Source organism: Pristiophorus japonicus, unplaced genomic scaffold, assembly GCF_044704955.1.
Source record: "Pristiophorus japonicus isolate sPriJap1 unplaced genomic scaffold, sPriJap1.hap1 HAP1_SCAFFOLD_33, whole genome shotgun sequence".
Taxonomy (NCBI): Eukaryota; Metazoa; Chordata; class Chondrichthyes; family Pristiophoridae; genus Pristiophorus; species Pristiophorus japonicus.
The window spans coordinates 11,421,318-11,445,828 of NW_027253106.1; the positions used below are offsets into that span (position 1 = coordinate 11,421,318).

Consider the following 24,511-nt stretch of genomic DNA (forward strand, 5'->3'; position numbering starts at 1 on the left):
TCTCCGAGATCTCCCGGCATGATCTCCTTCTTCCAGGTAAGAGAGATGAGGCCATGAGTCCGCGCTAACAGCGTCTCTATGCCATATTTTTGCACCTCAGCACGTATTCCATCTGCAACGGTAGCTGTGTTATTCTTAAGCTGTTTTATGACTTTGCCTACCTTGTGCAACTTTGGAGTTTCAGTGAATTGGTGATGGGACGCATGCTGTGGGATGGAATCGAGCACACTCGAGTCAAAGCTAGAGTCTCGATGTATGAGATCTTCAAAGTGCTACTTCCATCGGGCGCTGACAGCCTCGGTGTCCGAGATGAATGTGTCCCCGTTCTTGGCCAGGAGTGGGTTGGGGCCTTGGGAGTTTGTACCGCAGGTGGCCTTGACTGCAGCGAAGAATCCTCGCATATCATGGCTGTTGATCAGTTGTTGTATCACCTGTGCTTTCTCCATCCACCACCTCTTCTTTAGGTCCCGAGTTTTTAGTTGGATCTGAGCCTTGAGCCGTCTGTAATGTTGTTTTGCTGCTCCCGAGTTGGGCTGTTGCTTGAGGCTCAGAAATGCTTTGCGCTTTTGATATATTAGTTCTTTGATCTCCTGATGATTTACATCAAACCACTCCTGGTGGTTTCTGGTTGAGTAACCAAGTGTCTCTTCACAGGCAATGGTTATAGCGGCCTGGAGGGCAGACTAAGAGCTATGGGGATTCAGCATCTCAGGGTCATCATTGCACACCAAATTGGCTGTGAGGCACTGGCTGGAAAGCGCTGTCTGAGCTGGGTCTCCAAGTGCCCCGGCATTAACTTTTTTGTGCAGCTGCTTCTGATGTCCCCTCTGCTTTGATGATAGATTGGATTAGTCGGTGGTCTGTCCAGCTGTCGTCAGCTCCTGTCATGGCGCGTGTGTGGCGCACATCCTTACTCTGACGATGACATAGTCAAGCAGGTGCTAGTGTTTGTAACGAGGTTGTTGCCACGATGCCTTGTGTTTGTGCCTCCGGCAGAACACGGTTTTGGTGATGAGGAGTTCATGTTCTAGACTTTTTGTCATGAGTAGGGTACCGCTGGAGTTGGCTTTCCCTACCCCCTCTCTGCCAATCACGCCTCCCCATAGGGTTGTGTCATTCTCAACCCTGCCATTAAAATCACCCAGGAGGATCAATTTGTCACCCGTGGGGACGCAGGACAAGTATATCTCGAGGTGGGAATAAAATTCGTCTTTAGCCTCATCCGTTGCATCGAGTGTAGGGGCGAACGCACTGATGACAGTGGCATATTGGTTCTGGGATAGGCTGATACGGCGAGTCCGTAACCCCGCAGGGCGAGTCTTTGAGGCTATCGACCAGCTCATTCTTGACGGCAAAGCCGACTCCATGAAGGCGGCGTTCTGCCTCTCGTTTCCTTTTTGACAAGAAGGTGTAACCTCCACCATTTTCTTTCAACTGGCCTTCCCCTGGCCGGCGGGTCTCGCTTAGAGCGGCGATGTCAATGTCAAAACGTCTGAGTTCCCGAGCAACTGTGACAGAGCGGTGTTCCGGCCTGTTGCTGTTGGGATTGTCCATGAGGGCCCTGATGCTCCAAGTCCCTAACTTCATACTGACGAAGTGGAAGATGCCTGTGCTTGAGTTATTTGAATGTGGGGTGGCCGCTGCACACCGGCAAGCACACGGGTTTAGCTGAACAAGGTCTTGGTCCAGTGTCAAGGGGGTCCAAGACAAGTGGAGACCCGGCACAGCTCGATAAACCTAATTGCCTACGGCGGCTTAATCTCGGCGCAGGTAGCTCTATTGTTGATAGATGGCACGAGGCTTGATTGGGGGGCAGGCATGAGGAGGTGACTTTCAAATTTATTTTAAAAGTTAAGAGTTGATGAAGGTTTCCAATTTATTTCAAAATTTTATAAAAGGTGTTAAGAAGTTTTAAACCGTTTCTAAGAATTGTTAAAAATCTAAGATGTAAATTAATAATGGATTTTAAAAGTTTCCCCGATTTAAAAAGTTTCTGAAAGTTGTTAAAAGTCAAATATGTAGTTGAATAATGGATTTTTAAAAATATTTAGATTGAGGTCCTAAAATGTAAGTTTTAAAAGTTCTCCCAATTGTTTAATAAGTTTAAAAGTAGGATAAAATTTTAAGAATTAATGACACATTGTTTGGGAATATAAGATGACGCCACGCTTCGGTCCCTTCAGCCGGGTCAGCGCCGGCTTCGGAGTATCTCCATCAGATTGAACGCCGGCCTCAGAGGCCCACTCGGCTAATTGCACGTCCCCCGAATCCAGTGCAGAGCCCTTTTGGCCCGGGCCGGTGCAGATTCCTTTCACTTCGGGATAGAAACGGACGGTGTGGGATCCCTTCGGCCAGGGTCAGAAGTAGCCAGTACGGGGTGCCTTCGACCAGGGTCAGAAGTGACCAGTACGGCGTCTATTTGGCCAGGGACCGAAGCGGCTGGTACAGAAAATGTTGAATTTTTGTTTTTGTTGGCCCAGGAGAAGCAGGTCTTTGGTCATTTCCCAGCCCATATAAGGCCTCCGGCGATGTCCAGACCGCTCCCCAGCAGCATCCAGCTATTCGGTCCCCCCGACTCCCAGGATGTGGAAGAGGTGGCCCGTGGTGTGATCGGGTCCGGGTGGAGTCTGGGTGCTGGTTCCAGGCTGCGGACGGGTGTAAGCTGTTCCACAGCGCAAATACGAGACGTCCCTGCAGGCAGACTATCTATTGTGGCGCAATCGTGTGATCTTGCCGAAGAAAGGCAGAGACACATTCACATGTGAACTACACAGCACCCACCCAGGCATCGTAATGATGAAAGCCATCGACACATCCCATGTATGGTGGCCTGGCGTCGACTCAGATTTAGAATCATGCATGCGCCAGTGCAATACTTGCTCTCAGCTAAGCAATGCAAGCAGAGAGGCATCGCTAAGTTTGTGGTCGTGGCCCTCCAAAACAAAGGACGAAAATCCATGTAGACTATGCGGGCCCATTTCTACACAAAATGTGTTTGGTTGTCGTGGACGCTTACTTAAAATGGATTGACATGCAATATTGTCTGTGAGCACGTCCACTGCCAACATTGAAAGCCTACGAGCTATGTTTGCCACGCACAGCTTGCCTGATGTCCTAGCCAGCGACATTGGGCTATGCTTCACCAGTGCTGATTTCAGGGAATTCATGACAAGCAAAAGGATCCAACACGTCACATCTGCCCCGTTCAGGCCCGCATCCAACGGCCAGTCAGAACGGGCAGTTCAGACCGTAAAAAAAAGCTTGAAACGAGTATCAGAAGGCTCACTGCAGAATCGGCTGTCCCGCGTGCTGCTCAGCTACTGCACCAATCCCCACTCACTCACCTGGGTTCCCGCAGCTGAGCTGCTCAAGAAAAGGGCACTTAAAACAAGGCTCTTTCTTGTTCACACTAATCTCCATGATCACATGGACGGCAAGCGGCATCAACAAAATGTGTGCCATGACCGTGCAAATTTGTCACGTGATATTGAGATCAATGATACTGTGTTTATGGTCAATTATGCCCAGATATTTACATTGTACATCAATGATTTACATGAACGAATTGAGTGCAATATCTCCAAGTTTACAGCTGACACTTATCTGGCTGGCGGTGTGAGCTGCGATGAGGATGCCAGGAGGCTGCAGGGTGACTTGGACATGTGAGGTGAGTCGGCAAATGCATGGCAGATGCAGTATAATGTGGATAAATGTGAGGTTATCCATTTTGGTGGCAAATACATGAAGGCGGAATGTTATCTGAATGGCAGCAGATTAGGAAAAGGGGAGGTGCAACGAGACCTGGGTGTCATGGTTGATCACTTATTGAAAGTTGGCATGCAGGTGCAGCAGGCGGTGAAGAAGGCAAAGGTACGTTGGCCTTCATAGCGATGGGAATTTAGTATAGGAGCAGGGAGAGTTTGCTGCAGATGTACAGGGCCTTGGTGAGGCCTCAACTGGAATGTTATGTTCAATTCTGGTCTGCTAACCTGAGGAAGGATGTACTTGATATTGTGGGAGTGCAGCTAAAGTTCACCAGGCTGATTCCCGGGAGGCAGGAATGAGATATGAGGAGAAATAGGATCGTTTGGACCTGTACTCACTGGAATTTAGAAGGATGAAAGTGGATCTCATAGAAACATAGATAATTCTGACGGGACTGGATAGGTTAGATGCAGAAAAATTGTTCCCGATGTTGGGGATGTCCAGAACCAGGGGACACAGTGTAAGGCTCAGGGCTAAGCCATTTAAGACTGAGACGAGGAGGAACTTCTTCACTCAGATAATCGTTAACTTGTGTAATTCTCTACTGCAGAGAGTGGTTGATGCCAATTAATTTGATATATTCAAGAGGGAGTTAGATATGACCCTTATGGCTAAAGAGATCAAGTGGTATGGAGAGAAAGCAGGAAAGGGGTACTGAGGTGAATGATCAGCCATCATGTTGTTGAATGGTGGTGCAGTCTCGAAGGGCCATATGGCCTACTCCTGCACCTATTTTCCATATTTCTAAGTTTCTATGATCATGTTCCCAAATGGTTTGCTGGCACGATCACAGCCAAAGAGGGGTCTAGGGTGTGTCAGGTCAATGGATAAACGCACCGAAAACATTTGGACCAAATCAAATTGAGATTCACCAACATTTACGCACAACTTAAAGAAGATACCACCAACTTTGACACTCCGACTCACACACAAGTGGCAACTGACATCATTGTTGACCACGAAACCGAACTCATCATCCCCACCAACCTGCAAGGCCGGCTGCCCAACAGCTCAGTGAAGAACTGACCAACCCACCCACACCTGCATTTTTTACCGATGATCGACAAGGGAGGGTGAAGCCCCAGATCATCTCACCTTGTCAGTAACTACTTTTGACCACAGGAAAGTGATGTTATCTATTTAAACCTTTGTAACGTGCATGACTCCTGACCACCAGAGGGCACACTTGTTGGAGTCCCAAGTGATCCCAGCATCCCTTGGGAGCACAGTATACCCACGAGGTACTTGCGCTCTGGAATCTTATTAAAGAAGCTAAGTTCACACTTGCTCATTACACACAGTATTCAGTCTCACCCTTTATTATGAGTTTAATGGTTATCTTCAAGGTCATAACACTGCGGTCATCGCCAGCAGCAAACAATTTTGGTTCTCCAGCTGTTCTGGAGGGTTTTGAGCAAACAGACTGAGTCAGGAATAGGTTCAAGACGTGTTGGGCTATGCGTGCTGCCTTCATTGCTGCTGCAGTAACAGGCTCAGCAGCACTCTGGGAGATTGTAGTTTATAATTGTAAAGAAGGTTTTATTTGAGCACGTTTTTTTCAATCTTTCCAATAACACTTTCACTTATTCATTTAATCTGAAGAATCAGACGAAAACAACTTATCTCACTCTATTTGTGAAGTGACAGTAACTAATGCTAATTGTGAGTTCACCTGATTGACTCTTTGGAGGATTGACGTTTGGATACATAAAGATTTCCTCCCACAGCCTCAGATGTGTGCCTGTCAGAATCTTTCAGATCCGACAGAGTACATACATTCTCACCGAAAATGGGTCAACCATCGATGCTGCGGATAAATTACCCGACTCTCGCAGCTGTCGATGTAGCAGGTGAGCCATGTTAACCTGTTTGTTCTTGATCTAAGAGCACTGACTCCCTATTCTTACCACATGTTGGATAAGAATACCTGTTTTCTAAATGGCAGCGTTAAAGGGTCGGTAGAGACAGGAATCATCTCATTGAACCGCCTGTCCACACATTGTGCATTCGGCTTAAGCCGATAACTTTAATGAAGTTAAAATATTCTCTGAAGTTACAGCACAAGGATTTTAGCTGATTTATGGAATGTTTTGTTGACCGTGAGCACTGCAGCAGTACATTTATATATGTGGTTCGGTTTTGAGTTAAGAGGTCCATTACGAATCATGTTCCATACTGCTTCATGCTGACAATAACACCGAATGAACTAAAATGTGCTCAACAATATCTCCACATATATTTCAATCAGACACTCCAAAATTATTTCTCTGCATTCTTTTTCTTACAACGAACTTGGTGACAATTGTTATTTTATCCCGAGGAAACTGTGGCCTTTCCAAGTGTATCTCTGTCTACATGTTCGCCAAGGCATCAGTGGATCTATTGGTTATGATCATCAATGTAATGGTGTACCATATTTTCAGTAATCACTTTCCACTTTCATTGTCCCACACTCCCGTGTGTAAGCTCGTTCTATATATGACTGCTTTCAACATCGATTTGTCGGTTTGGTTCAACGTCTCCTTCACATTTGACCGATTTGTGGTTATCTGCTGCCAGAAATTTAAAACAAAGTATTGCACCGAGAGATCTGCCACCGCAGTTATAAGAGCTTCCACTGTCCTCATCCTTTCAGAGAGCATCCCTCCTTTTTTTGCATTTGAACCTGAACAAATAATTAACCAGGTGAAGTGGGGCTACCAGATAACTGCGGCGTTTTTAGCTTCATTTCCAGGTGCGTATGTCTGGTTTCACAGCGCCTGGGGCGTTTGACTTCCTTTTACTTGAATTGCGCTTTTAAATTATTTGACAGTCAGAATGTATTTTAGTGACAAGTAGATCACGTAGGGAACTACGTTGTCACATTACTGACAATTACAATGATACAGAGAAGGAGAGCCGAAGGAAGTACATCATTTTACTTTTCGCTATATCGGGCAGTTTTATATTGATGTGGCTGACAGCTGCCGTGAGCTTGGTAAATCCAGGCTGGCAAGCATGAATTATTACCGAGGTGATCGCAAAGAACCTGGATATTTCGCCACAGAAATAGGAACAATGTTAAAGTTTTTGAGTTGCATTCAAACCCTATTTATCGATGGAGCAACCCAGAGAAAATTGAGAATAGAGTTGAAGACTGTGGTGAAATCTCCCTGCACAATCATTCTGAGATTAGTTAGAATAAGAGAGTAAAAGATTATTTTCAAAATAAACTTGTCTCGTAACTAAGCTCAATTTAACCTCCGTTTCCACTCATTGAAAAAATTGATGAGATCTTGTGATAACATTTAATCGATTTTGTAATATGTGTTTGATTTATGCATTGCTTTAATTGTTCACCCTTGTTTCGGTGATTAAACATAATCTAGTCCTGCAGATTTAGCACAGTTCACGTTCAGGGATCAAGGATAACAATAATGAGATTCAGCAGTAGAGCCAGACATGTGGACAACAGCGGAATCCGCCTTACACTGCAGATACTGGGATCGGTCGCCCCACTTAAAAATCATTAATACAGTTTTTTTCGGTGCCGAAACAATCAAAGTTTTTCCGATCGTCGATATTGGTAAATTTCCTTTAGGTTTCGTGTGAATAATACAGGCACAGGTCTCTCAATTGGATACCATTCCCAATTGACAAATAGAGCAAGCTCTGTTACCGTCATCAGTGTTCAAATGGAGCAAACAGTCGGAACTCGGTTCATCGATGTGACTGTCACCTCTTGGGTCCCAGATCGCCTCAAATTCAGCATAAAACCAATAAGCAGAGGATTTAGCAGAAGTGGTTGCTGGCGCATGGAAAATTTGTCAAAGGAAATATTTTAAAGAAAATTAGATGATTATTTGAAGCAGAGGAAGGAAAAAGAGGAATGAGAGAGAAAGGAAGACAGTGTGGATAATTTTTTATCCCTGAATCAATTTGACCTCCTCCCACCCAGTATCTAAGTTTTTGTCGTGTTTTTTTTAAGTTGGTATCATTTTAATTTCTATTAGTTTCTAAGATAACTTCATCCCCGTTGAGAATCTATTAAACAGAAGAGCATAAGAACAAAATAATTAGGAACAGGAGTCGGACATCTAGCCCCTCGACCCTGCTCCGCCATTTAATAAGATCATGGATGATTGGCCATGGACGCAGCTCCACTTACCCGCCCTCTCCCCGTAACCCTTAATTTCCTTATTGGTTAAAAATATATCTATCTGTGACTTGAATACATTCAATGAGCTAGCCTCAACTGCTTCCCTGGGCAGATAATTCCCCAGATTCTCAACCCTCTGGGAGAAGAAATTCCTTCTCAACTCGGTTTTAAATTGGCTCCCCCGTATTTTGAGGCGGTGCCCCCTAGTCCTAGTCTCCGCTACCAGTGGAAACAACCTCTCTGCCTCTAACTTGTCGATCACTTTCATGATTTTAAATGTTTCCATAAGATCACCCCTCATCCTTCTGAACTGCAACGAGTAAAGACCCAGTCTACGCAATCAATCATCGTAAGGTAACCCCCTCATGTCCGGAATCAGCCTAGTGAATCGGCTATGTACCCCAACCAAAGCCAGTATATCCTTCCTAAAGTAAGGTGACCAAAACTGCACGCAGTACTCCAGGTGCGGTCTTACCAATACCATATATAGTTGCAGCAGGACCTCCCTGCTTTTGTACTCCATCGCTCCCGCAATGAAGGCCACCATTATATTCGCCTTCCTGATTACCTGCTGCACCTGCAAACTAACTTTTGGGGATTGGTGCAAAAGGACCCCCAGGTCCCTTTGCACCTCAGCATGTTGTAATTTCTCCCCATTTAAATAATATTCCCTTCTACTGTTTTGTTTCCCAAGGTGGATGACTTCACACGTTCCGATATTGTATTCCATCTGCCTAATCATTAGCCCATTCGCTTAACCTATCCAAATCTCTTTGCAGCCTCTCTGTGGCCTCGACACAACCCGCTTTCCCACTAATGTTAGTGTCATTTGCAAATTTTGTTACACTACACTCTGTCCCCTCTTCCAGGTCATCTCGAAGAAAATATTAACAATGAACAGATAGTAATGGAGATCCCAGATTTTCAATAGTCACCCGTCCCTTGCATTTCAACGTTTGTCGATAACCTACTTTCATTTTGTATTTAGTTATTTGTGCAGAGCCTGATCTCCCAGACGGTCCCATAATTCACACCGTTTGTAGATGTATAACCTTGTCATCTGCTTCGCTGCCATCCGACTAGTTCATTCCACTTGCATTTTCCCAGCCCTCCAGGAGAGGGATGTGTTTCAGAAACTCCAGCAGATTAATTCAAGGTGAAACACCGTCGCCAAACCAATATACTTCACATTTACATTGCTCCTTTCCCAAGTGCTCACACACTAGATCTCTCCGGGCCTTATGTTAAAAACTGGGATTATTTCAGTCACTGTCGCCTCCTCAGAGATCTTCCATAATTTAGGAAACTTGCATAAGTGTCAGTAACCCGTCACTCCTGTCAGTCCCCAGTCCATTATGTCGGGGGGTTGTTTCCCTGGATTCCAGATTCCCATTGTATTTGATTGAACACTGTAACTACAATTGAAACCTCCCTTGATCACTTTCGCTCATACATACACTCCACAATGGGTCACTTGTGTGCATTCCGAATACTGAGAAAATTGCTTTTGATATTCGTTACAATCTACCTGCTCCATTCGTTGGATAATTAAAAAGCCTTTTACAAAACTTAATGTTACTCCCGACTTACGACCTCCTATTATTTTTCAGATGGACAAATACATTTTAATTCCACACCTTCTAACATTTCTTAACTACTGTCTGCTTGTCGATTCCAGCGCTGGGATCTCCCAAATCTGCACCACGGCCAGAACCTCACACCCACAGCGTGTTGATTGTAGGAATATTATGGGAGATCTTCCTCAACTTTCAGTCCATTGAGATTAATCGGTGAAAGATTACGGACAGTGCAAGTAGCAGGGAATCACTGAATTAGATAGCACTTCAGGAGACTGTGTGGATAGTCGTGACACTGCAAGCTGTTCGAAATAGCAATACAATTAGTCCAACTCCCCTGCGCTTTGCCCACAGCCGAGCAAATCAATGCTATTCAAATGTATATCCAATTCCCTTTTGAACATGACTATTTTTACAAAGCTGTCAGCAGTAGCTCTGTGATATAACTCTCGCATCTGAAGCATAAATTAGTGGGTTAAATTACCACCCCAGAGACCTGAACATAAAATCTATGTTGACACTTCAATGCGGTACTGTCTGAGATGCCGTCTTTCGGATGGAAACGTGGCACGTATGCTCTCTCAAATGGACATAAAAGATCTCGCAGCACGAGTTCGAAGAAGATCAGAGGAGTTCGCCAGTCTCCATGAATATATTCATCCCTCAAACAACATGATTAAGCAGATTATCTATTTTTGTGAAACCTTGCTGTGCACAAATTTACTGCGATGTTTCCTAAATGACAATGGTATCTGCACTTGAAACGTAGCTTATTGGCTATGAAGCGATGTTGGACATCTGGGGATCGTGAAAGGAGTGTATCTGTGCAAGATCTAATTTTTTAATTAACCAATCTGCTTCCACGAGCCTTTCAGGCAATGCATTCCAGATCAGAACAGCTCACTATGTATCAACAAATCTCCTCTTCGCCTCAATTACATTAAATATGTGTCCTCTGATCACTACCCCTCCCGCCTGCGGAAATTATGCTTTTTTAGTTACTCAAAACCCTCAGAATTTTGAACCAATCTACCCTGATAATTCGACACCATATGGAGAACTATCTCTGTTTCTGTCCACAACGACAATTTTCAGGTATTTCACCTCTTGCCTGAGAGGCCTGAATGAGACCTCACATCCAAATCACTCCACCCATATATGATATATTTCATGCTCAGGTTAGGGCATTTCTTCCATTTTTAGCCTATAATCAACAAAATAAGATTAAGCAAAATGCATTTTAACTTTGTCAAGCAATTCCCCTTTGAAACGGATCGAATCTCGTCCTTTAACGACATTATCACATTCAATGTTAACTCGCATCCATGCCTTTCTTACCTCGAGACTTGACGAATCCAAAGCATTCCTGGGGGGCCTCCCACATTTTACTCTAAGCAAACGAGAGGTGATGCAAAAACATGTCTGCCCGTGTTCTAACTCGCACCAAGTTCCAATTACCCACCACCCCTGTGCTCGCTGACCTACATTGGCTAATTTTGAAGCAAAGCATCGTTTTCAAACTTCTCGTCGTTGTTTTCAAATCCTTCCACCGCCTCGCCCTGCCTGGCTTTGTAATCTTTCCAGCCCCATTGGCCGCAGACATGTCTGCGCTCTTCTAATTCTGACGTCTCAAGCATCATGATTATGATCACTCAATCATTGGGTTCTGTGCCTTCTCTTGCTGAGGCCCAATCTCTGAAGCTCCCGGCCAAAACCTCTCTGCCTTTCTGCCTCTCTTTTCTCGTTCAAGACGCTCTTAACACCTAGCACTTTCACCAAGTTTTGGTGACCTGTCTTAAATTTTCCTTGTGAGTATCGCTGATATTTTTTTAAATCCCATAATGCTCCTTTGAAGGGTATTGAGATATTTCCCTGAGTTAAAGACGACGTATAAATATAAGTTCTGCGTTTGTTTGTTAAAATAATTCACCGAATGGTATTTAAAAGCTGAAAACAAAATATGGTAGATATTTTATTAATTCTAGTGAATCTTCCTCCGTCTTTTCATTTCTGCGACTCTTCCCGCGTTCCTTCTCACCATGACCTCCCCGCCTTTCCTGGTTCCCTTTGTTTCTATCGGATCTCACTTACTGCCGATTCCATACCACGTGTTCCCACCCTCTTCCAGTTCACGATCTGCCCTCGGTTCAAGAATCTCCCCTCGAATATTAGAGGGATAGAGTTTAAATTAAATTTTGTATTTATCACAGGAAGTGTTGAGCTTACATTATTTGGATTGCGTGGAGAGTTCTGGTAATAAAATCAAAGCAATCACATGTCTGCGCTATGTAAGTTATACTGCTCAGCAGGAGAGAATTTAGGAACCCAAAATTCCATTTTAGAAGAAATGATAGCAAATGTTGCTTTCTCTCGTTAGAGAAAAGGTTAACTCCGGGTGATGTAATATCAGTTTTACTGTTAAAAAGATAACGCGCAAATGGCTCAAATTCTTCACTTTAACAAGGAGTTCATTCATAATATCGATAAATTCAAAACGTGAAATGAAAATTTACAAGTGACGTAGGCCAGAACATTTAAGCTTATTGGGTAACTGCATTCTCTTTGTTTGCTACCGATTTTCCAGTCGGGTGATTCAGCACTAGCCTATACACATGGCGCAGAAATACTGTATTACTGAATTTGAGAGTTAAACGTACTGACTTGCACTAATACCCTGCTGCTCTCTGGGAGTTGCATTCCACACCTGACAGACACTTGGAATGATCTGATGCATTATGGGAGAACGGTACTGGTCTGAGCTGCGTGATTTGGAGATTGCAGCAAAATATAAGAATCCGGCTTCAGAAAGGGAAGTAAGGTTTGCGGTGAAAGTACTGGATGAATTTCTCACAGATAATTGCTGATAACCTCCGAATGTTTTGTTTCAATTCAAATTTTCAATGTTATTATGAATTTCGAACCTGAATACTTATTGTAGGGATTGGATATAGTGCACGGTACATTGCAATTTAACGAGTAGAAATAATAAGAACAAGTTATAACTTTCTGTTTGATTCAAATTTCTCTTGAAGGAAATAACCCTTACCTAACTGATTGTGATAACTGATGCGAAAGGCCATATGGAAGGTTCAGGTGAATTTGCGTCATTGTCCGATTTATTAGTGACGCATTTGAAAAATGTACAATCTAAACTGGACCTCGCTACCAGCAATGGCAAAAATATCATCCGACGATAGAACCCCAGAATTATACAGCAGAGAAGGAGGTAATTCGGCCCATTGTGCTGGTGCCAATTCTTTGAATGAGATAAACAGTTCGTCTCATTCCTTTGCTACTTCCCCAAAGCCCGTCAAAATTATATTTTTCAAGTATTAGCGAACTCTCTTTTTAAGTTGTTGCTGAGAATTCTTCCATCATCATTTCCGGCACTCTGTTCAGCTTATGATAAATCTCTAGGTATTTATTTTTCCTCACGTAGCCTCTGGTTCTTGTACAAATTACATTAAGTATGTGTGCACCGTTACAGAGGAAACTGCCACTGGAGACAATTGTTTTCATATATACTTGATCAAAACCGTTCATAATTTTTATTCAAATTCGTTCTTCACTGATATGTGCAACTAACATTCATCATAAGCCTCCATTTTCGGACATCAATACGAATTAAATTAAGACTTCAATTTTTGTCAACAAGTCAATTATGTGCTACATTGTCCAACGCCTTTTGAAAGTCCAAGCACAAAAATCAACCGCACTACCAACCTCATCAACCAACTCCGTTGCTTCATCACAGGACTCGAACAGGTTAGAACCTGAGAACGTAAGAATTAGGAGCAGGAGTTGGCCATCTAGCCCCTCGAGCATGTTCTGCCACTCAACAAGATCATGTGGCTCTGGCCATGGACTCAGCTCCACTTACCCGCTCACTATCCATAACCCTTAATTCCCTTATTGGTTAAAAATATACCTATCTGTGATTTGAATACATTCAATGAGCTAGCCCCAACTGCTTCCCTGGGCAGAGAATTCTACAGATTTGCAATGCTCTGGAGGAAGAAATTCCTTCTCAACTCGGTTTTAAATTGGCTCCCCCGTATTTTGAGGCTGTGCCCCCTAATTCTAGGCTCAACACCAGTGGAAACAACCTCTCTGCCTCTATCTTGTCTATACCTTTCATTATTTCAAATATTTCGATAAAATCACCCCTCATCCTTCTGAACTCCAACGAATAAAGACCCAGTCTACTCAATCTATCATCATAAGTTAATCCCCTCACCTCCAGCATCAGCCTAGCGAATCGTCTCTGTAACCCCGCCAAAGCTAGTGTATCCTTCCTTATCTAAGGTGACCAAAACTGCACGCAGTACTCCAGGTGCGGCCCCACCAATACCCTGAACAGTAGCAGCAGGACCTCCCTGCTTTTGTACTCCATCCCTCTCACAATGAAGGCCAACATTCCATTCGCCTTCCTGATTCCCTGTTGCACCTGCAACCTAACTTTTTGGGATTGGTGCACAAGGACGCCCAGGTCCCTCTGCACTGCAGCATGTTGTAATTTCTCCCCATTCAAATAATATTCACTTTTACTGTATCTTTTTTCCAAGGTGGATGACCTCACATTTTCCGACATATTATTCCATCTGCCAAATCTGAACCTTTCTAAATCTCTTTGAAGCCTCCCTGTGTCCAATATACAAACCCGGTTTACCACTCATCTTTGTATCATCTGCAACTTTTGTTGCACTACACTCTTTCCCCTCTTTCACGTCAGCCAAGATTTCCCATTAACAAAGTCGTGCTGGTTTTCATTCAACAACGCACATGATCCAAGAGCTACGAACGTTTCTGTCTGATTTTTGTCTCTAAACGTTTCCACACGAAATTACGCTGACAGGACTTTAGTTTGCTGGGTTATCTCTCCCCCATTTTTCGTTCTCGGTGCAATATTTGCAATCCTCCATTACTGTAGCAGCACTCCGATCATGGAATCATGAAATCCTAGAAATTTACAGCATGGAAGGAGACCATTTCGGCCAATGGTGTCCAGACAGGCCGTAAAAGCGCTCTCCAGCCAAATCCCACTTTCCAGCTATTGGTCCCTATCCCTGTCGATTAAGGCACTTCAAATATACTTCCAATGTTTTTTTAAATGTGGTGAGGATATCAGCCTCCAGAACCCTATTAGTAAATGAGTTTCAGAACCCAGCCACATTCTGGTAAAATATATTTCCCCTCATATCCAAACTAACTCTCCCCGAAATTTATTTAAATCTATGCAAGCTGGCTGTTGACCACTCTGCCAAAGGAAAAAATTCCTTCCTATCCATTCTATCCAGGCCACTCTTAATTTTGTACAACTGAAATAGTTCTACCCTCAGCCTCATCTGTTCCAACTTAAACAGATCTATGATCTCCAATCTTTTCTCATAACCAAAATTGTCTAGTCCAGGCAATATTCTTGTAAATCTCCTCTTCACCTATTCGACTGCAATCATAAATCTCCTGTAATGTGGCGACCAGAACTGCAAGCAGTACTCCAGTGCGGCTTAAACAGTATTTTATAAAGTTCAATCATAACGTCCATGCTTTTGTATTCCATGCTCTTGTATTCCATGCCTCGACTAATAAAGACAAGTATTATTCATGTCTTCTTAACAAACATATCTGCCTGGCCTGCTACCTTAACGGATCTGTGGACCTGCAATCAAAGATCCGGTTTTACGTCTGCAGTTTTGAGTTTCGTACCATTTAATGTGTATTGACTTGCATTGTTAGAACTCCCATAATGCATCACCTCAAACTTATCCGGATGTGCAAAATTTTTGAATGTATTATTGGAAAGTGTCAGAGCATTCTTTACAAACTGTCTCGAGTACTGGTTCTGACCGACTTCCCACAGGAATAGTGAAGGCAGCTATCCTTGCAATACACGACTTGACCATGGCCTTGACCAAGTCCTAGTGTCTTAAATCCTCCAGGACAGTCAGTCTTGCAGTAAGAATTAATAATTAGGGGCAGGTGTAGTCTATGTGGCCCTTGGTGCGTGCTCTGCTATTCAATAAGATAATTTTTAAAAATTATTCATTCATGGGATTTGGGCATCAACGGCAATGCCAGAATTTATTATACATCCGTGATTGCCTTTGTGAAAATGGAAGTGAGACGTCTTCTTGAAATGTTGCAGTCTGTGTGATGAAGTGGCTACCAGAATTCGGTTTGGGAGGGAGTTCCAGGTTTTTGTCCCAGCGACGATGAAGGAACATCAATCTACTTGCAGGTAATGATGTTCTCTTTTGCCTGCTGCCCTTGTTCTTCGAGGCGGTGGAGCTCACGGGTTTGGGAAGAAGCCGTTCGAGTTGTTGCAATACATCTTGTCGATGGTGCACTCTGCAGCTCCTGCACGTCACTGGTTGAGGAAGTGAATGTTTAAACTGCTGGATGGGTTGCTTTGTCCTGGATCGTGTCGAGCTTCTTGCGTTTTCTTGGAGCTGCTCTCATCAGGCAATTGTACAGTACTCCATCATAATCCTGAGTTGGACTCAATATACGGTGGAAAGTTTTTGCAGAGTCAGGAGTTCAGACACACATCGCAGAATCTGCAGCCTCTGACCTTTTCTTGGTGCCACAATATTTTTGTGGCTGGTCTTGTTATGTTTCTGGTCTACGTTGATCTCGAGGATTGTAGGGGATTTGATGATAATAATGTGATTGAATATCGAATGTCGGCTTTAGAATCTAGCTTGTTATAGGTTTGGATTGACTGGCACAGGTGTGGAGAGAATGGAACTTGCCACTTATCAGCCCATGACTGAATGTCATCCAGGTGCTGCATGCTGGCTTGGACTGCTCTCTCAGCTGAGGTGTTGCGAATGCCACTGAACATTGCATTCTTCAGAAAACATCTCCAGTTCTGACCTGATGATGGAGGGAAGCTCATTGACGAAGCAGCTGAAGATGGTTAGGCCTTGCACACGGCCCTGAAGAACTCCTGCACATATGTCCTGGTGCTGGGAATATTGACCTGTATCCATCACAACCATCTTCTTTTCTTGCAGGGATGACTCCATCCAGTGGAGAGTATTAACCTGAGTCTCGTTGACTTCACTTTTACGCGGGCACCTTATTGCAATACTCGATGATTTGCTGCCTTAATGTCAAGGGCCGTCACTCTTACCTTTCTTCTGAAATTGCGCTCTTTTTACGACGTTTGGACCAAGGCTGTAGCCTGGCGCAATCCAAACTGGGCATCGGTGAGCAAAATATTCGTGACGAAGTGCCGCATGTTAAAACTTTTGATTTTGATTTTGGCTCAATGCCGCTTGATGGCATTGTCTTCAACATCTGCCATCACTTTACTAATGGTTGAGAGTGGACAGATGGAGCAGTATTTCGAAGTTTTGGATTTGTCCTGCTTTCTGTGGACAGGATATACCTCGGCAGTTCTCCACATTGTAGGATAGATGACTGTGTTGTAGCTGTGCGGGTACAGCTTGGCTCGTGGCGCAGCCAGTTCTGGATCAACATACCACAGCACAAATCAGACATTTTGTCACTGCCCACAGCATGTGCTGTAGGCAGTGTGCTCGGTCATTTTTTGATATCACATGGATTGCATTGAATTGTCTCAAGTCTGGCTTCTCTGATCGTGGGACCTCAGCAGTTGGCTCGATGGATAATCCACTCGCCACCTCGGGTTATGGATGTTTGTAAATGCTTCATCGTTTTAGGTACCACATTTCTAAGATGGTGGTAATCTGCAGGATGTTTCCTTGCCATTGCTTGACCTGAAGGCATAATAATTCATGGGGTCCAGATTCCATTTTGAGGACACCGAAAGCTACTCACCCCTGACTATAGCCGTGTCCCGCCATACCTTGTTGGTTTGTCTTGCCTGCGGGACAGTAAACATCGAGGTAATGTGATCGAGATCTCTATGGCATTGACTGAAATATATGATTCTGTGAGTGGAACGATGTCAGGTTGTTGCCTCAGCCTTGAATATATTCAACTATGCAGCATCGAGAGCTGTAGAGAATTCCAATTATTGACAATTCTCTGAGTGAAGAAATTCCTCCTCATTTTAGTGTCAAATGGCCGCCCCCTTATCCTGAGTCAATGCCCTCAGTTAGAGAATCTACAGGTATACGAAACAACTTTTCAGCATCGACCCTATCATCCCGCCTCAAAAGCTTATATTTTCAATGAAAGCAACTCTCAAGCTTTTAAACTCTTGGGTGTATATGCACAATCTGCACAATCTCTCCTCAGAGGACTATCCTCTCATCCATTCGCTTAACCTATCCAAATCTCTTTGCAGCCTCTCTGTGGCCTCGACACAACCCGCTTTCCCACTAATGTTAGTGTCATTTGCAAATTTTGTTACACTACACTCTGTCCCCTCTTCCAGGTCATCTCGAAGAAAATATTAACAATGAACAGATAGTAATGGAGATCCCAGATTTTCAATAGTCACCCGTCCCTTGCATTTCAACGTTTGTCGATAACCTACTTTCATTTTGTATTTAGTTATTTGTGCAGAGCCTGATCTCCCAGACGGTCCCATAATTCACACCGTTTGTAGATGTATAACCTTGTCATCTGCTTCGCTGCCATCCGACTAGTTCATTCCACTTGCATTTTCCCAGCCCTCCAGGAGAGGGATGTGTTTCAGAAACTCCAGCAGATTAATTCAAGGTGAAACACCGTCGCCAAACCAATATACTTCACATTTACATTGCTCCTTTCCCAAGTGCTCACACACTAGATCTCTCCGGGCCTTATGTTAAAAACTGGGATTATTTCAGTCACTGTCGCCTCCTCAGAGATCTTCCATAATTTAGGAAACTTGCATAAGTGTCAGTAACCCGTCACTCCTGTCAGTCCCCAGTCCATTATGTCGGGGGGTTGTTTCCCTGGATTCCAGATTCCCATTGTATTTGATTGAACACTGTAACTACAATTGAAACCTCCCTTGATCACTTTCGCTCATACATACACTCCACAATGGGTCACTTGTGTGCATTCCGAATACTGAGAAAATTGCTTTTGATATTCGTTACAATCTACCTGCTCCATTCGTTGGATAATTAAAAAGCCTTTTACAAAACTTAATGTTACTCCCGACTTACGACCTCCTATTATTTTTCAGATGGACAAATACATTTTAATTCCACACCTTCTAACATTTCTTAACTACTGTCTGCTTGTCGATTCCAGCGCTGGGATCTCCCAAATCTGCACCACGGCCAGAACCTCACACCCACAGCGTGTTGATTGTAGGAATATTATGGGAGATCTTCATCAACTTTCAGTCCATTGAGATTAATCGGTGAAAGATTACGGACAGTGCAAGTAGCAGGGAATCACTGAATTAGATAGCACTTCAGGAGACTGTGTGGATAGTCGTGACACTGCAAGCTGTTCGAAATAGCAATACAATTAGTCCAACTCCCCTGCGCTTTGCCCACAGCCGAGCAAATCAATGCTATTCAAATGTATATCCAATTCCCTTTTGAACATGACTATTTTTACAAAGCTGTCAGCAGTAGCTCTGTGATATAACTCTCGCATCTGAAGCATAAATTAGTGGGTTAAATTACCACCCCAGAGACCTGAACATAAAATCTATGTTGACACTTCAATGCGGTACTGTCTGAGATGCCGTCTTTCGGATGGAAACGTGGCACGTATGCTCTCTCAAATGGACATAAAAGATCTCGCAGCACGAGTTCGAAGAAGATCAGAGGAGTTCGCCAGTCTCCATGAATATATTCATCCCTCAAACAACATGATTAAGCAGATTATCTATTTTTGTGAAACCTTGCTGTGCACAAATTTACTGCGATGTTTCCTAAATGACAATGGTATCTGCACTTGAAACGTAGCTTATTGGCTATGAAGCGATGTTGGACATCTGGGGATCGTGAAAGGAGTGTATCTGTGCAAGATCTAATTTTTTAATTAACCAATCTGCTTCCACGAGCCTTTCAGGCAATGCATTCCAGATCAGAACAGCTCACTATGTATCAACAAATCTCCTCTTCGCCTCAATTACATTAAATATGTATCCTCTGATCACTACCCCTCCCGCCTGCGGAAATTATGCTTTTTTAGTTACTCAAAACCCTCAGAATTTTGAACCAATCTACCCTGATAATTCGACACCATATGGAGAACTATCTCTGTTTCTGTCCACAACGACAATTTTCAGGTATTTCACCTCTTGCCTGAGAGGCCTGAATGAGACCTCACATCCAAATCACTCCACCCATATATGATATATTTCATGCTCAGGTTAGGGCATTTCTTCCATTTTTAGCCTATAATCAACAAAATAAGATTAAGCAAAATGCATTTTAACTTTGTCAAGCAATTCCCCTTTGAAACGGATCGAATCTCGTCCTTTAACGACATTATCACATTCAATGTTAACTCGCATCCATGCCTTTCTTACCTCGAGACTTGACGAATCCAAAGCATTCCTGGGGGGCCTCCCACATTTTACTCTAAGCAAACGAGAGGTGATGCAAAAACATGTCTGCCCGTGTTCTAACTCGCACCAAGTTCCAATTACCCACCACCCCTGTGCTCGCTGACCTACATTGGCTACTTTTGAAGCAAAGCATCGTTTTCAAAGTTCTCGTCGTTGTTTTCAAATCCTTCCACCGCCTCGCCCTGCCTGGCTTTGTAATCTTTCCAGCCCCATTGGCCGCAGACATGTCTGCGCTCTTCTAATTCTGACGTCTCAAGCATCATGATTATGATCACTCAATCATTGGGTTCTGTGCCTTCTCTTGCTGAGGCCCAATCTCTGAAGCTCCCGGCCAAAACCTCTCTGCCTTTCTGCCTCTCTTTTCTCGTTCAAGACGCTCTTAACACCTAGCACTTTCACCAAGTTTTGGTGACCTGTCTTAAATTTTCCTTGTGAGTATCGCTGATATTTTTTTAAATCCCATAATGCTCCTTTGAAGGGTATTGAGATATTTCCCTGAGTTAAAGACGACGTATAAATATAAGTTCTGCGTTTGTTTGTTAAAATAATTCACCGAATGGTATTTAAAAGCTGAAAACAAAATATGGTAGATATTTTATTAATTCTAGTGAATCTTCCTCCGTCTTTTCATTTCTGCGACTCTTCCCGCGTTCCTTCTCACCATGACCTCCCCGCCTTTCCTGGTTCCCTTTGTTTCTATCGGATCTCACTTACTGCCGATTCCATACCACGTGTTCCCACCCTCTTCCAGTTCACGATCTGCCCTCGGTTCAAGAATCTCCCCTCGAATATTAGAGGGATAGAGTTTAAATTAAATTTTGTATTTATCACAGGAAGTGTTGAGCTTACATTATTTGGATTGCGTGGAGAGTTCTGGTAATAAAATCAAAGCAATCACATGTCTGCGCTATGTAAGTTATACTGCTCAGCAGGAGAGAATTTAGGAACCCAAAATTCCATTTTAGAAGAAATGATAGCAAATGTTGCTTTCTCTCGTTAGAGAAAAGGTTAACTCCGGGTGATGTAATATCAGTTTTACTGTTAAAAAGATAACGCGCAAATGGCTCAAATTCTTCACTTTAACAAGGAGTTCATTCATAATATCGATAAATTCAAAACGTGAAATGAAAATTTACAAGTGACGTAGGCCAGAACATTTAAGCTTATTGGGTAACTGCATTCTCTTTGTTTGCTACCGATTTTCCAGTCGGGTGATTCAGCACTAGCCTATACACATGGCGCAGAAATACTGTATTACTGAATTTGAGAGTTAAACGTACTGACTTGCACTAATACCCTGCTGCTCTCTGGGAGTTGCATTCCACACCTGACAGACACTTGGAATGATCTGATGCATTATGGGAGAACGGTACTGGTCTGAGCTGCGTGATTTGGAGATTGCAGCAAAATATAAGAATCCGGCTTCAGAAAGGGAAGTAAGGTTTGCGGTGAAAGTACTGGATGAATTTCTCACAGATAATTGCTGATAACCTCCGAATGTTTTGTTTCAATTCAAATTTTCAATGTTATTATGAATTTCGAACATGAATACTTATTGTAGGGATTGGATATAGTGCACGGTACATTGCAATTTAACGAGTAGAAATAATAAGAACAAGTTATAACTTTCTGTTTGATTCAAATTTCTCTTGAAGGAAATAACCCTTACCTAACTGATTGTGATAACTGATGCGAAAGGCCATATGGAAGGTTCAGGTGAATTTGCGTCATTGTCCGATTTATTAGTGACGCATTTGAAAAATGTACAATCTAAACTGGACCTCGCTACCAGCAATGGCAAAAATATCATCCGACGATAGAACCCCAGAATTATACAGCAGAGAAGGAGGTAATTCGGCCCATTGTGCTGGTGCCAATTCTTTGAATGAGATAAACAGTTCGTCTCATTCCTTTGCTACTTCCCCAAAGCCCGTCAAAATTATATTTTTCAAGTATTAGCGAACTCTCTTTTTAAGTTGTTGCTGAGAATCCTTCCATCATCATTTCCGGCACTCTGTTCAGCTTATGATAAATCTCTAGGTATTTATTTTTCCTCACGTAGCCTCTGGTTCTTGTACAAATTACATTAAGTATGTGTGCACCGTTACAGAGGAAACTGCCACTGGAGACAATTGTTTTCATATATACTTGATCAAAACCGTTCATAATTTTTATTCAAATTCGTTCTTCACTGATATGTGCAACTAACATTCATCATAAGCCTCCATTTTCGGACATCAATACGAATTAAATTATGACTTCAATTTTTGTCAACAAGTCAATTATGTGCTACATTGTCCAACGCCTTTTGAAAGTCCAAGCACAAAAATCAACCGCACTACCAACCTCATCAACCAACTCCGTTGCTTCATCACAGGACTCGAACAGGTTAGAACCTGAGAACGTAAGAATTAGGAGCAGGAGTTGGCCATCTAGCCCCTCGAGCATGTTCTGCCACTCAACAAGATCATGTGGCTCTGGCCATGGACTCAGCTCCACTTACCCGCTCACTATCCATAACCCTTAATTCCCTTATTGGTTAAAAATATACCTATCTGTGATTTGAATACATTCAATGAGCTAGCCCCAACTGCTTCCCTGGGCAGAGAATTCTACAGATTTGCAATGCTCTGGAGGAAGAAATTCCTTCTCAACTCGGTTTTAAATTGGCTCCCCCGTATTTTGAGGCTGTGCCCCCTAATTCTAGGCTCAACACCAGTGGAAACAACCTCTCTGCCTCTATCTTGTCTATACCTTTCATTATTTCAAATATTTCGATAAAATCACCCCTCATCCTTCTGAACTCCAACGAATAAAGACCCAGTCTACTCAATCTATCATCATAAGTTAATCCCCTCACCTCCAGCATCAGCCTAGCGAATCGTCTCTGTAACCCCGCCAAAGCTAGTGTATCCTTCCTTATCTAAGGTGACCAAAACTGCACGCAGTACTCCAGGTGCGGCCCCACCAATACCCTGAACAGTAGCAGCAGGACCTCCCTGCTTTTGTACTCCATCCCTCTCACAATGAAGGCCAACATTCCATTCGCCTTCCTGATTCCCTGTTGCACCTGCAACCTAACTTTTTGGGATTGGTGCACAAGGACGCCCAGGTCCCTCTGCACTGCAGCATGTTGTAATTTCTCCCCATTCAAATAATATTCACTTTTACTGTATCTTTTTTCCAAGGTGGATGACCTCACATTTTCCGACATATTATTCCATCTGCCAAATCTGAACCTTTCTAAATCTCTTTGAAGCCTCCCTGTGTCCAATATACAAACCCGGTTTACCACTCATCTTTGTATCATCTGCAACTTTTGTTGCACTACACTCTTTCCCCTCTTTCACGTCAGCCAAGATTTCCCATTAACAAAGTCGTGCTGGTTTTCATTCAACAACGCACATGATCCAAGAGCTACGAACGTTTCTGTCTGATTTTTGTCTCTAAACGTTTCCACACGAAATTACGCTGACAGGACTTTAGTTTGCTGGGTTATCTCTCCCCCATTTTTCGTTCTCGGTGCAATATTTGCAATCCTCCATTACTGTAGCAGCACTCCGATCATGGAATCATGAAATCCTAGAAATTTACAGCATGGAAGGAGACCATTTCGGCCAATGGTGTCCAGACAGGCCGTAAAAGCGCTCTCCAGCCAAATCCCACTTTCCAGCTATTGGTCCCAATCCCTGTCGATTAAGGCACTTCAAATATACTTCCAATGTTTTTTTAAATGTGGTGAGGATATCAGCCTCCAGAACCCTATTGGTAAATGAGTTTCAGAACCCAGCCACATTCTGGTAAAATATATTTCCCCTCATATCCAAACTAACTCTCCCCGAAATTTATTTAAATCTATGCAAGCTGGCTGTTGACCACTCTGCCAAAGGAAAAAATTCCTTCCTATCCATTCTATCCAGGCCACTCTTAATTTTGTACAACTGAAATAGTTCTACCCTCAGCCTCATCTGTTCCAACTTAAACAGATCTATGATCTCCAATCTTTTCTCATAACCAAAATTGTCTAGTCCAGGCAATATTCTTGTAAATCTCCTCTTCACCTATTCGACTGCAATCATAAATCTCCTGTAATGTGGCGACCAGAACTGCAAGCAGTACTCCAGTGCGGCTTAAACAGTATTTTATAAAGTTCAATCATAACGTCCATGCTTTTGTATTCCATGCTCTTGTATTCCATGCCTCGACTAATAAAGACAAGTATTATTCATGTCTTCTTAACAAACATATCTGCCTGGCCTGCTACCTTAACGGATCTGTGGACCTGCAATCAAAGATCCGGTTTTACGTCTGCAGTTTTGAGTTTCGTACCATTTAATGTGTATTGACTTGCATTGTTAGAACTCCCATAATGCATCACCTCAAACTTATCCGGATGTGCAAAATTTTTGAATGTATTATTGGAAAGTGTCAGAGCATTCTTTACAAACTGTCTCGAGTACTGGTTCTGACCGACTTCCCACAGGAATAGTGAAGGCAGCTATCCTTGCAATACACGACTTGACCATGGCCTTGACCAAGTCCTAGTGTCTTAAATCCTCCAGGACAGTCAGTCTTGCA

General features: G+C 43.2%; 1 protein-coding gene across 1 annotated transcript in view; it reads right to left on the reverse strand.

The window, feature by feature from the left end:
• Window positions 1–5,056: 5,056 nt before the first annotated feature.
• LOC139249601 (P2Y purinoceptor 3-like) overlaps window positions 5,057–24,511 on the reverse strand; it is a 64,098-nt gene continuing 44,643 nt past the window's right edge. Inside the window, exon 8 of the mRNA XM_070872533.1 lies at window positions 5,057–5,269. Coding sequence (XP_070728634.1) covers window positions 5,057–5,269 — 213 coding nt within the window. The remainder of the gene's footprint in view (window positions 5,270–24,511) is intronic.